This window comes from Poecilia reticulata, chromosome 21, assembly GCF_904066995.2.
Source record: "Poecilia reticulata chromosome 21, P_reticulata-male-v2, whole genome shotgun sequence".
Lineage (NCBI taxonomy): Eukaryota > Metazoa > Chordata > Actinopteri > Cyprinodontiformes > Poeciliidae > Poecilia > Poecilia reticulata.
In genome coordinates, this window is record NC_088850.1 from 11,929,252 (window position 1) to 11,945,032 (window position 15,781).

At 39.8% G+C, this 15,781-nt stretch overlaps 2 protein-coding genes across 2 annotated transcripts; one reads left to right on the plus strand and one right to left on the minus strand.

Moving 5' to 3' along the window:
* Positions 1-1,083: 1,083 nt before the first annotated feature.
* On the minus strand, positions 1,084-15,433 carry parp1 (poly (ADP-ribose) polymerase 1). Its single transcript, XM_008397803.2, has 23 exons — positions 15,172-15,433; positions 13,240-13,405; positions 12,867-12,982; positions 12,557-12,771; positions 8,363-8,453; positions 8,145-8,261; positions 7,137-7,313; positions 6,872-7,034; positions 6,069-6,209; positions 5,718-5,957; positions 5,570-5,635; positions 5,354-5,486; positions 5,039-5,234; positions 4,828-4,956; positions 4,578-4,661; positions 3,783-3,905; positions 3,546-3,674; positions 3,371-3,469; positions 3,109-3,261; positions 2,898-3,025; positions 2,745-2,806; positions 2,114-2,228; positions 1,084-1,704 (listed from the first exon to the last, which is right to left on the minus strand). Exons 1-23 carry the CDS (start codon positions 15,292-15,294, stop codon positions 1,623-1,625), a joined length of 3,048 nt encoding a protein of 1,015 aa, XP_008396025.2. The 5' UTR covers positions 15,295-15,433; the 3' UTR covers positions 1,084-1,622.
* adorb1a (adenosine receptor B1a) lies at positions 10,683-12,548 on the plus strand. Its single transcript, XM_008397802.3, has one exon. The coding sequence runs from the start codon at positions 10,704-10,706 to the stop codon at positions 11,640-11,642; it is 939 nt and encodes a 312-aa protein (XP_008396024.2). The 5' UTR covers positions 10,683-10,703; the 3' UTR covers positions 11,643-12,548.
* Positions 15,434-15,781: the final 348 nt, after the last annotated feature.

Below are 15,781 nucleotides of genomic sequence, written 5' to 3' on the forward strand. Positions count from 1 at the left end.
GTAAGTACCTGGCATTTTGTTTCAGTGGTTAACAAACCAGTCTTACTCCTGCTCTTGGCATGCAGCTCATAAAACACCAAATCTAAAAAAAATATTTGAACATGTCAAACTTAAAAAACTAAGAACAAAGTAAACAAAAGAAAAAAATCAAATAATGTAATGTATATACAGACATTCTTTGCTTATATTACATTAAGCTGCAGAAATATTTTAAAACTTGATTTTTATTATGTTTATATTTAACACCAGTTCAACACCAAAGATAATCAGAGAAACTGCAGAAAGCCTGAAGCCTGCCACAGGTTGCAGATCCCACAAACTGCATCCAATGTGAAACATGAGTATAAAAACATTCTATGGAGATTAATTCTTTGAGCAGGGAATGTTGGTCAGAACTCAAAGATGGTTCAAGCTATATAGAGAAATCCAGGAAATAAAACGGTGCAAAAAAACATGACACCGAGATGTCTGGTAGTTAAACCTCTCAGCTCCATTACCTGAGCTGAGGTTTTGAACAAAGTATCTTCTATAGGTGGAATTATATATATATTTTATTATAATCCTGTTCAGTTGCCCTCCATCCAATCCGATTTGAGATTCACCTAATTTATGAGGAATGGGCAGAAATTTCATTCTCCAGGTTTGTTTAATAATCATATTGCAAAAGTCTTGCAGCTGTAACAGCAAAAAGGTGGTTCTACAAAAAAAAATCACTTAAAAGGGGGAGAATATAGATGTAGACTTCGCTTTTCCATGTATTCTACCACTGCAGAGGAATATGCTACCTTGTAATAATCTCTCTCATAAAATTACAATCTAATTTGTGGTTTCAATATAGCAACACAAGAAAAGGCTAAGGGAACATGAACAGGTTGGCAAGGAACTTTAATAAGGTACGCAGGAAAAACAAACCAGTTTGTGTGAGGTGAATTATGCAAAACAGGAATTAAACCTAAATATCTGGATATAATTATCACGTGGTTTAAAGTCGACCAAGTCCTGGACAGTCACATGATCTACCAGAACTTGTCAAAGAATAGAATTTGTTTTTGCGATCAGGAAAAGAAACCAAAGTGACAAATATTTTAGGATGCAACTCGTTTTATTGCCATGGAGGAAAGCAAGAAAAATGAAACCTTTAAAGGAAAAAAACAGCATGATAGGAAGAACAAACCAAATTATGTACATGTTAAACGTTAAAATCGTCAGTCTACAAAATGCAACAGACTCTAATTCAGAAAAAAACAAAACTAACCACAGGTATGCATGTGTGTAGCGTGCATGGACACAGCTCAAAACGCCTTTTAAACATGAAGTAGGTATTACTTATTAAGTAGAGTTTAATGTTCAGGATCAAACACAATCAACTCCTGATGAACATGGTTTATCACTAGTCCTTTTCCTGCACCGCCGTGTGCACCACACACGAACTAACTGTTGATGCCCAGCGCTACAGGCTACAGAAACTGATGAAAATAAAGTAAAATGACTTCACATGGATTAGGGCATAGTATAGCTTCACTCCTCTATATGCCATCTGCTGCAGAAAATGAAGCCAAGGCATATAGCTGCAACAGTGGTCTTTTTTTCTTCTTCCTTGAAGGGTCCAGACAAGATCCTTTTCACCAGAGAGATGTCTGGTAGTTAAACCTGATCTTCAGGAGATACTTCAAGTTTATCTGAGCCACATCATATACAATGTACCTGGAGGAGCAGTGGTTAAGGAAAACCAGATGGACAATACAGTCCAGAGCATTTTTTCATATCTAATATATTTGTCATTTTAAAAATAGAATATTGCATAAATTACAATAATAGAATTATTTTTGGCTTTTTCTATTAGTCCTGACCACAACGCCACTCACCCCTCTGCTCATTCCCACACTCAGCCGTTTTTTGACTCCACCCAGTTTGCAGGAATTTTTCAAACTTTGCCATGTTTTTTTCCAGATGGGGGTTAGTTGGACTTTAATGATGACATTGCTCTTTTTGTGTTCAGAGGTGAAGAAAAAACCGCAGACAGCAGAAAGAAAACTGGCAAAACAAGAAAATTAAAGGGTAATTTCTCAAAACAATCTTTACATTCACAGGTACCGAGACAACCAAAGGATACTCGTTGTACAGTAGACTTGTGTCATCAATGTTAGTATTGACTCCTTTTCCCAGAGGCACTTGCACCCCGTTCAAAGTGGCAGATGCATTTGGATCAGGAGCGGTTCTACCCAAACCTGGAATTGTCGAAAGAAAAAGTAAAAAGACGAAAAACACAAATGAAACAAAAAATGTCATCTCCAGTACAACCTAAATTTAGAACCTTTATAATATTAACAGTGCCCTCCGCAAGAATTGACACTCTTTGTAGCGATGTGCAAAAGGTCTAAACATAAACTAATCTTCAAACAGAGCAGCACAACCTCACTAAAATTTTCTGAAAAGTCACATTTTTAATTTAAAAACATTTATTCAATGGAAGAGAAAATATCAATAAATAATTGGTTTTAAGAAAACCACCAGTGACACAAATTGTGGGATGCCTAACAACTATAAAAAGAGAAGAAGACTTCATGTCTGCTTTTATAAGCATGCTAAAATCTAATTTCATTAACAAAAAAATAAAAATAATATGACACAGTGACCCATTTCCATTATTCACTCTTCCAAATGTAATTTTATTAGGGCTGCACAAAAAATGTGCATCACATGATCAACCTAGTATTTGATGAAGCAATAGTGAAGGCTCTTACCTTTAACACTGTGCTTTCCCTTTGGTAATTTTGAAATGTGAGAGGCTTTCTTCAGTTCATGCCTGTGTTTGCGAACACAAAGAATCGTGTTCATTTATACACAATCACATCAGCTGTTTCTAAACTAAATATATACATCAAATCGCCACTCACATGTTGCCTAGAGCGACCTCTGCCAGCAGAATGAGTCCCACAGGGTCCGACTGAGAGGTGTGGCAGTAGTTTGCACTCTTGGACACCATGTCGGCAAAGTACACACCTTTGCCGAACATGTAGCCAGTCTGAAAAGTTAAAGTGGAAAGAATTAGTATTTAAAAGCAACAAATGCGACAAAGAACACCTTCTTTGCATACAAGACACTCACCACAGGGGCCTCTGGAGGTGCAATGCGAAGACCCTGAGACAGAATACCAGCGTAGTTTGTGGCGCGAGAGCCGTGCCACAGTAGCTGTTGATTGTGTAGCTCCTCAAACGGACGGTAGCGTTGTTGCTCTCCTTCTCGTGCGACTTTGAAGATCTTAAGAGGAGATAATGTGAGCTTAAATTTGTTATGCGAAAAGAGGTCTACTTGAAGAAAACAAGCTATTTATGCAGATTTTATAAACAAACGTGTAATAGTGACGTACGTCTTGCACTTCCAGGGTGTAGGTGTTGTGTGTAGCCGCGTGGGTGTTTTTAACGTATTGCATGATGATCTCAGCCTCCTGCGTGGTCTTGTCAACGACCTGCGGATTTATCAAGACACGTTACGCACCGTCCTCGGACAACAGGAAATAAATAAGAAAATGTTTCACCTCTTACCTCGATCTTAGTTTTGAGCTTCTCGTAGTTGATGTCAATAGGATCGTGCTCGTTGTCCTGAGCTCCTCCTCTCAGCAAGCTGTAGGCGACCTCGATGTCCAGCAGGTTGTCCAGCATCTCAACTTTAGCCTGCAGAGTAACATTTGTGAAATGGGCATTTGGTCCAGAATTCAGAACTGCTCTCATCAAAGAGACGTGAAGAGAAGAAGACTATTGCGAGTGGGACAAAAATGTCACCTGAATGTAATCCAGGTTGTTGAGGAGAGGAGGTTTCTTCATGCCGAAGTCATGAGGAATGAGGGTGTAGAAGCGATTGGAGAGATCCAGTATCTGTGCCTCAGGTACGCTGTCCGACACAGCCTATAACAACAACAATAATAGTAAGAGATACAAACTCTGACAATAAATGAAGCAACAGATCAACATTGCCTAATAAGAATGTTTACAAGTGGGGGCCCTATGATATCTGCATGGTGAAAAATTCACAGATACAACAAAACCCAAGTAAAAAAAATAAAAAATTAGAAAGAAAACCTTTTCAACTTTTGCAATAACGTTTCGAATGAACCAACAGCCACAGACTATATTGGTCACTGCGGCTTTCTTTCATTGGCTGCACACGATGAACTGAAGCTGCATGCTGTGACCCGAATTATCAGCGAGACGTATCAAAACAGGGAGGAAGCAAACTGCTCAATCATCAAAAAAAGCTATGTAAAATAAAGACGCTGTTTTACTAAAGACGTTTTGTAGCCATCTGTGCTGAAGAAATAGCAAATTTAGTTGAAATATTTTTGAATATTAAGTTTACATGAAGAAAATTTGGGGTTCTTCATCACATTCATGTAGCATATGAAACATGCTACAACTCTCTTTTTTCCACACAAAAATATTAATGAACTGTTGCAAAACCTGATGAAAATCTGCTGAAAAATGTGATTATAATTTCAATTTAAAAGAAAAAGTCTTGATATTCTTGCCATATTATCCAGCTGTAGCAAGAATATCAGATATTTACTGTTTATAACCAACCTGTTGTACTTCAGTCAGAAGAGCGTAGGCACTCTGGATTTGTCTCTTACTCAGTTTGCCAAGCGGCATCTTCTGCAGATCAATCTGTAAACAGGACAAGAACAAAAAGACCTCACTAATTGTAAAACTAAATCAGCATCTTAAATTTGCAATACAGACAAAAAAAACTATTTATAAAAAGCTCAGCAATTAATATTTAGTACTTAGTCAAAACTGCTGAGAAAAACGGGGGGGCGGGAGGGAGGATTACCTCAAACTCAACCATGGCCTTCTTCATGCTCTCTACGTCAAAGATCATCTTAATCAAATCCTGAACTGGTTTGTCCAGCTTAGACTTGGTGCCAGCAGAGGCCGTCAGCCGTTTCACCGCTTCCTCGTCCTGAAAAGAGAGCATTGCAAAACAAAAACCTCAAACTGCATTGGAAGGTTTGTGTTTAAGATTCGTGGGTCTGTGTTGGTACCTGTCCATAGTCAATCTCCAGAGGGTAGAACTTGTTGGGATATTTAGTGAAGTTGGAGGTACCCCAGTCATTTCCAGTCTTTTCCTTATAAACACCAAGGAAATTATCCAGCGCAGAGTTCTTGTCATGGAATTTGTCCAGCTTGTTGCCTCCGATGGTGGTGCCCACTCTGCCCCAAGACCTGAAAACCCAGTATCTACAAAACACATAGCAGAAGGACACATGGGCCAAAGTGGTCGCGAAGCGAAATAACAGCCTGAGAAGCAGCATAAGCACCTACTGTGTGAATATCACACTACAACAATGGGATGTTACCTTTTTTGTACGTCATCCTCCAGCAGCTGCAGCTTATAATAAGAGTTTGTTCCTCTGACGATGTCCACAAGACCCAAAGTAGCACTGTACATCTTCCCATTCTGCTCCAGAACATGGGCACTGTTTTCAAGACCTGCAAAAACACCCATTAAAGTTAGGGGGAAAATACGACAAAAGACAAAGATTATAATTACAGTCCGGGAGTTTTATATCTACCCGAGTCTGGATCCACAGCAGCTCCGCCTTTGACTGTCAGCTTCATCTTCTTGGCCTTACTACCACCTGTATGTTGACAGCTTCACTTATTAATGACCCTCCTTTAGCACTTACACCGCCAATAACTACCGCAACTAGCACCATTTACCTTCTTCCTCCTTTACCCTGCCGGTGCTCTTGGAAGACAGAGCTCCAGATTTGGAGGTTGCAGCTGGAGCCTGAGGTTCAGCCTTAACTTCTGCGCCCCAGGGTGAGATGGCGTGAAGAGACACCAGCTCCTGCAGAGCTTTACCCGATGACTTGATGTCCGAGAGGAAATCCTCCGAGACGACTCGCACGCCTGAGTCTCTCACTTCCTCCATCTTCTTACCCATCTTCTCCACCTCCTCTGAAAAGATGGTTACAAAAAACCCCAAAACAAACAAAAAAAAAAAACAAACAATATCCCATTAAAAATTACATTTCTGATCGTCACAGGCCAAAGTAGATTGTTACTCACTCTTGGAGCTGAGACAGAGAGAGGCCTTATTGGCAGTGCCGGTAATTTTTCCACCCAGTTCCTCCACGGCTGCCTTCAGATCATCTTTGTTTTTAGATAACTTGCCGACAGCCAGCAGCTTCATACCAGTTAGAGGTTTGTCTATTTAATAAAAATTGGAGAACAATTTCCATAACTCACTCTTTGAATCCAAAAAAAGAATCCATTTGGATACATTTATTTGAATGAAAAGAAAACTAAATAAATCCTAGCTTCATCACAATGCTTTGCAAAAGGAACTGAAGTGGACATTGAAGGACACGTGGCGTTTAAAATCTCAAATGCTTGGGATGAATTTGAGTGAGTCAAGTCTGTTGATGTGCCAGAACTGCAGTCAGGTCCAGGATTTGAGCAGACCATTATAACACATGCAACCTTAATCTAAATTAGGATTGCAAACAATTAATTGTCTTAATGGTTTATTTGAATAAAATCAGTTCCAATCGATTAATGTCTGCTTAGACCTTTGTTTGTTTTAATTTGGCCGCCACCCAGAAGAGGGCACTGTTGGTCATCCTTAATTGCAGCCAGTCGGTGTGCAAACTAAGCAACTTTGCGTCTGTTTCTTTCTCAAAATTGAACACCATGCATCATTTCATCCCACTTCACAGATCGTTTGTGTTCGCCTACATTATAAACACAAAACATGAGAAGGTTCAAAGAGTTGTGAAAACATTTTCATGCCACAATAAATGAGAGGACATTAGATATTTAAAAACAGATGCCCACAGTGTCCTAAAAACAAAAGTTCAGTTTTCCCTGACCTGAAGGTGCTGCTTCCAGCAGTCGCTCACTGGGAGCACTGGAAGCGCTCGCCAGGGTTTCGGCTTTTGCTGGTTTCAGAGTTTGAGCGGGAGCCTCCTTGGGGTAAACCCTGTCCTGCCTCTTGAATTTAAATTTCTTTAGAAAAGAAACTTCGTGGAATTCCTGGAATGACACGTTGAAACGGTCAAACGAAATAGAAATAAAAATACAAAGCAAGTGTGTGTTTTTTCATTTTCGGAATGCTAATAACAAACAGCGACCCACCTTAGGGACGACAAAGTCTTTGCGTGAAGGAATTTTGGTTTTGAACACACACTTTGTCCAGGCTGAAATGTCTCCAGAACAGTAATACAAGTCTCCTTTAAACACCAGCTGGCCCTTGCACTCGTTACAGGAGTCCAGAGCACCGAAGGCCATGCCGTCAGCCAGGCTGTCCAGCACCTGGGTGGAGACGACATTCTCTTCAGACTCTAGGAAACCCCAAGCCACTGACATTCACATAAAAAAAAATCTCTATTTCTAACCATTTCAACTGTTTTGAAAAAACATGCATTAAATCTAGGGCTTCATTTTACAAACTACAGAAATTTAAACATGTGCAAGAAATCCTAAAATAAATTTTAATTTTTCAAAACCTTTTACCTCTTTAAAATTCTGTAATTTTAATTTCCTACCAACTCAAAGTCCTAGATTTTTCATGAATTTTTAAAAAACATTCTACAAATTTGAGAACAAACTACCAACCTTTGTTTTTATTACCTTATTAAAAGCTGCTTCAAAGTTGTTTTTTTAAAATCTGTACCAACTAAGATCAGCACCAACTAAAGCCTATTATACGTTGACTTGTGAAGTCCGCACTGAATTATTTTACACTAAATACAGACTCTTTAAAGCTGAGATTGTGCATCTGAGATTGACTCATATTTTGAGCAAAAGTAATAAAAAAATTTAATTGAATTAAAAAAGATAATGTCAATGCAAACATCGAGATTCTGGTCTAAGAATGTTTAAAGGCCAAAAATAATCATGAAACTGCCTTTGTCTAATTTTGAATGAATGTGTATTTATGCCAGTAATTATTGAAAAACAAACCTAAAGCATGTTATGTCAAATGAAAGATACTGTGGACCTAAATAAAAATTAGATTGAATTATGGTGCCGCTACGAAAGATTAATATATTTTACAAATCTTATGCACATTTACCATGGATACACAAAATGTGTGGTTTTACCAACAGTACAGGTTTTTTTTTTTTTTTATTATTCTCTTACGTTGGACTCTCCGGACGGAACATCCTGGCCGTTTGCAATCAGCAGCTCCTTCATGTCGTTGACTGAACAATGTTTCTTCAGCTTGTCTTTAATACCCCAAATCAGCTGGCTTTGATTCTGTTTACATATGCAGACATGATGTGGATTACCCAAACCAGTCTATCAAGGCCAAAGATCTCTAAACATTACTGTATGTATAAAGAAGCAAACAAAAGTACCTTCAATTGCTCCTCGAGCTTCTTCTTCTCCTCCTCTTCCTCTTTCTTTTGCTTCTTTGATGCTCCGTCCACCTCGTCGGATTTACGCTTCCTGTGGGAACAAATCCAAGTTTAGGCGCAAACTTTGGCGGATGTTCAGAGCTCAGAAAGGACGAAGGAAAAAGGTTAGAAAACATCATCATCAACTTCCTAAATGAGGCGCAGTGGGACAGAGCACAACAACAAAGGTGAGAACCAAACAAGCCTGAATCTGACACCTTTATTCATTAAAACTAATTCATTAGGGCCCCATCGGTTAACGGACACGCATCCAAACGCAAGCTGGTGCACGTCTGCGCCTTCCCCGGCGTCACTGATGATGTCCGGACAGGAAAAATTACCGTCCCAGAGAGACCATTAGCGCAGCGTTAATGACCGCCCGTCAGGAGCGTCCTCACTCTGATTTATTTCCACTTTAGGAAAAACAAGACAAAAAAAAAACAAATAAAAAAAAAACTCCCTGATCGGACAGCAGGTGACAGGAGGAGTAAAGAAAGAAGCTATTTAAATCTGAATCTTGCAGATCTGTTCATAAAGAAGATGGCTGTTGTCTGGGCGACACAAATGGTGCTCCAACGATCCTGAACGACACATTATGAACCAGTGAGTAACCATACAGCTGTAATGTATCATATTATTAAAGATAATTACACTTTAATGCAATGACAAAAGTTTTACAAGGATACCAGCCAGAAAAAGTTGACATTCCAGCTATTTAATTAGCCATTACTGCATTTTAGGTTTGCTTTCTTTGTGTTTTCATGAGTTGTTTTAATTTGGCCCAATTTATTTGATTTGTTTTCCCCGTCAAGTCCTCCAAACCTTTCCGTTCTTCTGAGAAAGTCCTTCTGTTGGTTCCTCAAGTTGAGAAGTTAAGTTCAAGGTGAGGAGTTTTTAAATTACAACTGGCTCTAAATTTTTTTTAAGCAAATTCACTTTAACTTCGGTCTTAGTTTTAGTGCATGTTTTGTTTTATATCATTTGTGTTTGTTCCCTTTTTTATTTTTCTTATTTATTTAATCATTTTTGTCTTTTTATTCCTACTTGATATTTTAAATTCCGCCATCTTTATTCCATAAAGATAAGAGAAGTTAGGTTCATTTGTCTTTGATGATAAATTGTATATATACACGTTTAGAATGTTTATCTGATGTTTCCACATTAAATTCCAGTTCTGCATTTTATGTAACTTTTTTTTAAATATATATATATAGTTTTCAAATAATTAATATTGTTACAGTGACTGAGGTGAGAAGGAAAAAATGTTTTTGATAGAAGTAGTTTTAAATGTATAGGAAAATTCATTGCAAGATTATTCCAATTTTTGGATTCACCCAAATGTCCCCTAATATTAGCACAGCATATGAAATTGTCTTATTTTCGTCAAACTCAAAAAATGAAATGAATTTTGCTTTACAATACTTTCCAAAAGTATTTCCACATTTTGTCATGTTACTACCACAAACGTTTCTGTATTTTAATCAGGAGTTTTTGACAGACCATCGCAAAGTACTAAATAACTGTCAATCAAAAGGAAAATGCAAAAATATATTTTAACACTTTTTACATATAAAATCTGAAAAATCTGGCATATATTTGTATGCCAGATTTTGATACTTTAACTTTGAAACCCCAAAATAGTTCTTAAACAACAAATCGACGTCAGTGGTCATAAATCATCAGTCACCGTGAACCCGGTTGATCAACTGATTAACTCTAGTTTTGGGATGGTTTTCTTCAGTTGTAACAGAAAATCTGGATGATGGGAGGTGGATGGAGCTTCAGGAAATTAAGAATTGTTTCAAAAATTTTATCTCCATCCAATCTTATTAAAGTTCAACTGTTGTAAAAAAAAATATGGACAGAAACTTCAGTGTCTTATTGGAAAAAGCTGGCAGAGGCGTTAGAGTACGCTAAATGCCTTGCAGCTGCAACTGAAGCGAAATGTGATATTACAAAGTATCGACTCAGAGAATGAATACAAACAGACGCCATATTTTGCAGGTTAGTTGTAAAAACAATCAGGTATTGTTTCCTTCTGCTTCATACTGATGTCCTTCTAATCTCGGTTATGACAATACTTTTATAAGACAGTTTATTTGTTTTCAAAAATAAATTCATGCGACTTTGATTGATTGGTCTAATTTGTCTTTTTAGGCGAATGATGGAGAACCCAACAGCTCTTCTGTTGCTAAGCACCAACTCGTCTCACAGAGATCCACTGAACGTCTCATTGTTTCCCGTTTACCCGTCTCCATCCCGTCCACTTGCCGATGTTGCCGTTTCCCCCAATGTGCCGTACATGACGGCTGAGCTCATCATCGCCCTTTTGTCTACTCTGGGTAATTTGCTGGTCTGCGCCGCAGTGGGTCTCAACCGCAAGTTACGCACCGTCACCAACTACTTCCTGGTGTCGCTCGCAGTCGCAGACATCTGCGTGGGCGTGATCGCCATCCCCTGCGCCATCCTGACGGACACCGGCTTACCGCGTTACAACCTCTACCTGTGCCTCCTCATGCTCAGCGTTCTGATCATGTTCACGCAGAGCTCCATCTTCAGCCTCCTGGCGGTGGCCGTGGAGCGCTACGTCGCCATCTTCATGCCCTTCCGCTACCGTGTCCTGATGACGCCTCGCAACGCCGTCCTGGTGATCCTCGCCACGTGGTTGCTGGCCTTCCTCATCGGGCTGGTGCCTCTCATGGGCTGGCACAAGACGCCGCCCGATTCCGGCTACTGCTTCTTTGTGCTAGTGGTGGACATGACCTACATGGTCTATTTCAACTTCTTCGCCTGCGTGCTGGCGCCCCTCGTCATCATGTTCCTCATCTACGCTCAGATCTTCGTCACGGTCAAGCAGCAAGTGCGACGGATCGGGCCCGAGCAGCGGAGCCGCGCCGAGGGCCAGAGCCGAGCGGCAGCCAGCATGCGGCGGGAGATGAAGATGGCCACGTCTCTCTTCCTGGTTCTTTTTCTCTTCACCGTCTGCTGGATCCCGCTTCACATCATCAACTGCTTCCTGCTGCTCTGTCCGCGCTGCCCCGTGCCGTTCGAGCTGCTGCTCGCCGCCATCATCCTGTCGCACGCCAACTCTGCCGTCAACCCGTTCCTGTACGCGTACACCATGACGGCTTTCAGAGACACCTTCAAGGCTATTTTCTTGTGCTGCAGGATGTTGGGAGACGGAGAGGAGTCGAACCAGCAGAACAGAGGAGAAGAAAGAAACACCAGGTCGAACCAGTGATCCACAACAAACACTGAACCTGTAAATATTACTGTCCGTTCTTCCAAGCAGAAATTCCAAATATTAAAGAACTTCCTCCTGGTCCGTACTGGGAGGAGAAATCTGCGCTAAAGTTTAGATCAGACCAAAAAATAAAAAAATAAATCAAACCTGACCCGCACCGAGTCCATAAGCATTGTGCCTGATCCAACCTGACTAATTTTAATTAGAGGTGAATTTTAATTACGCAATGAAGTAAACCTGACATAATATTTTAAGATTTCACAACTCTGTACATACAGAACATAGCATTCTCCAGCTCGTTCTAGATATGCTGTCGTCATGTTAAACGCGCCACTTCACACAAAGTTTGGGATGTGCTTTTTTCACCAGACGCGCTCCACAGCATCCTGTTCATAACTCTCCAACGTGCCGCCGGCTCCCGGTCAGCTGCATGTAGTTCAGTGTCCGTGTCAGGGATGATACTCAAAAGGGATTTGTTTTTATCTTTTCAGCGATTTTAGTTACGTCCGCCATGCACTCTGTGCGGACAGCTGAAAGCGTCCGTGCGTCTGAACCACGTATAGTCAGGAGTGTGAATTTGTAATATGTCAAAATGACGGACAGGCTTCAGATTTTTCAGTCGATTTAAAAAAAATAAAATAAAAATACCGGTCAAATACGGAATATATTCCGTTAACGCGACCCTTGCTTTTAATGTATTGCTAATATAGTATGAAAAAAAAGGATGCTGAAATGAAAAATCTGCAGAACTTGCCTATTTTTCATCTGAATACCTGACAGAAAATCAATTACTAAAATAATCTACAGTTGCAGCTCTATTCTCCATATTTATTCTCCAGGCCTGGAAAGCACTCTGATCTCCGGCTTACCCGGACTGTTTAGGAACCTGTTTGCTCCGTTTCTCCTCTCACCCTTCAGATTTGACAGCAGGCAGCCTCTTCTTCAGCTCCTCCTGGTCTTCCGCACGCAGCGCGTTGAATCCCTTCAGCTGGGCGGCGCCGTATTCGGGCCTAAACACCAGCTCCTCCCTGCGGGACACGAAGCACGCCGTGTGGTACCAGCGGTCGATCAGGCCCAGCTGAGGCTTCTCCGGGTCCACCGTCTTCTTGGACACACGAATCTGGTCCTGAACGAGAATCCAGAAGACGCCAGACGTGTGAAAAAGATCTGCGAAGCAACTAAATTTAGTTATTGTCCAATGGGCACAAGATGGGTGCAAACCTTTTCTATTTTCTGCTCGCAGCCTTTGCACGTGCTGCGGTTCGACTTGGCATATTCCACCGCAAAATCGTTCAGAGTCTTTTCTCCTTTAGCTGCACTCTTCTGGCTACCCTTTCCTGCAAAAATGACAACGTATATCAAAAAATGTATTAACCTAATCCAGCAATATCTGTAGAACAATAATCGGGAAAAGCCAATTATCATAAACAAATCAGCAGATGTTTTTCCACTTTGCACTGTGATCGCTAAAAAAAAAAAAAAAACACACTGTTGATTTAACAAGACCTTTAACGAGCCGTTTAAAGCAAGACAGCTTAATTAGGTTCGCTCAGAAGAACTGACGAGCCATCGTCTTCGCGAACCGAGCACCGACCTATTCCGACTGCTCCACCGCTCTCGATGGCCTTTTTCACCTTCTCCTGGTCATCCCAGCGCAGATCGGAAAACCCAGCGATATCAGCCGTGGACTGAGGCGCCGCTCGCAGCCAGAAGCAGGAGAAGTGGTGCCAGTGGGGGACCTTCCCGTCAAACATGGGCGACTGCAGGACGAACGTCACAAAGCGTCCACAGAAGGTTTACGACGAAGCAACAGCAGACGTTAGATATGGCGGGTGGGGGGTGTGGTCACATAAATATGAGAACGTTTCAGCGAGGAGATGTAAACACAACCACTTGACGTTTTTGCTCCCCTAAAAGATTTAAATGGTCCTTATTGCGTTATTTGAAAACAAAAAAAAGGTTGAATAAATAAAATGTAGTTATATTTTGAATGGATAACTGAAATAATTACAACTGGATTATTTACTGTGCATGTGCACCAAGTTAAAAATATTTTGAAAACTATAGTAAATCTAAAATCTTTCTTCTAACAACTTCCTGTTAACGGTTTAATGGCTGAACAGCATGGGAATTTATTCTTTCAATAATAACTTGATTTACCGAATGTAAAGAATATTTTTCTATCGTTATGTTTTTGTTTACATCTTGTACAAAAAGCAGGGAATTATTTGTGTTCAGATATACATATATTTGAAATTAATAAACATATTACACAAGTTTTTATTTTTACTGACAGCTCAATTTAAATACAGCCGTTTGGAAGCAACTGCTTTAAATTTGTTTCACTTTTGAAACATTTCAAATAAGATGTTGGTACAGAAAGTAATTCTTTAGACAAAATTGTAAAAAAATTTATATCTTAATCGAAGGTAATACAACTGGAAAATTTGTGTTTAAATGTATGTTTATGAATTGAAATAAATCTAAAATAATTCAACTATTTTCTCCCATGTTAGTATTTAGAAATAAAATACTTTACAAAGTATTTTATTTCTGCCATATGTATCAGTTATTTTTAAATGAGTTATGTTTTTTATTTACACTGAAAAAGGAGGCAGCTTTGATTAAACCCCAAACTTACACACACACAACGTTGGAAGGTGCACTAATTCGCTTAGAAATAAAAAAGAAAATAATATCTAAGGAGATTCGAATATTTGTAGCTTTTCGGTTAAGAAGTGATCATCTTCGGTTACGCTGTCAATGATGTAAATAAATCAGTCAAATGAAAGAAAGTGAAAATTTCTAGTCAGAAAATAACTACGCTTTTCTAAAATCTGATTGATCCTAAGAAATAATAAACATATTATTTCAGAGGATGAGTAGGAAAAAAAATAAAACCTGATGATTAGTTCTCATTCAATAACATTGTCAGCGTCAATTAGGTGATAAAACTGGTAGAACTGCTGACTTTTGCTGAAAGTACGGACTCACTAATTAAACCTGAACTAAATAATTACCCTTTAGAGTTTTGTTTTTTTTTAAAAAAAGGGAGAATGATTGCAAAGCTGGAGCTGCTCCACGGGCCATGAATCAGGAGTCTGACTTTAAGAAGCCTCATAAGCAGGTTTTAGACTCTTAAAATAATTATTTCTCCATGGGGAGGTGCAGCAGTGTGCACTGGCTGGAGGAGCTGTCGATTCAGTCTAAACTGCATTATTCTGTGCCTATTTACTGATATACACCTTTTGAGTCGTCCAGGGAAGTACAAGACAACAAATGTAAAGAAAAGCTGAACGGTTCTTTGTGAGCAACAACTTAGCACACAATGTCAGCCATTTAAATGCTAACTAGGGCCTCACTGTGCTGAACAGAAACCACTTTTTCATCATCATTTTCCAGCTTTCCATCTAGTTCACAATGACTCCATGTGTTCACAATAAGCCAAATCAGTTATAAGCCAATATGCATTTAGTTAGCTGCCCCACAGGGGAGATTTCTTGGATAAATCAACAGCAGACCTCACCTGCACCATGATGGCCATCCTCAGCGAGTCTTTAGCGATGCTATCTTTGCATTTCTTGCAAGAGGCGCGGCCGCTTTTAGCGTACTCCGCCTTGTACAGCTTCTCCTCCTGGTTGTCCGCCATGGCTGTGTGTGGTGATGAAGCAAAACAAAGCGTAGAGACTGTGAGAGCAACTTTCTCCCGGCCGGCGACACAACAATCACAGGCAGAGGAGTCAGCGAAGCCCGCGTGCCTCCACAGAGAGGAAACTGCACGAAGAGCGCTCACTCTGAACAGATTTTCAAAAACCTTTTTAAGTATTATAATAAAACTACATTATTATTATTATTATTATTATTATTATTATTATTATTATTATTATTATTATTATTATTATTATTATTATCGAGCAAATATAAATGTCTGAGCTTTGTCTGAGGAATGCTAACACATAGATATGATTAGATTTTCAACATCCCCTTGCAGCTTTCACTGCACGTTTAGGGTCATTGTCCTTCACCGCAGCATTAAGCCTTTTGCTGTCCATCACAGGGTTCATTTAGCCTTTCCCTGATGCCTGTGGTAATCTTCCCACCATTCCTGAACTCATGATGAAACACACTCATGATGT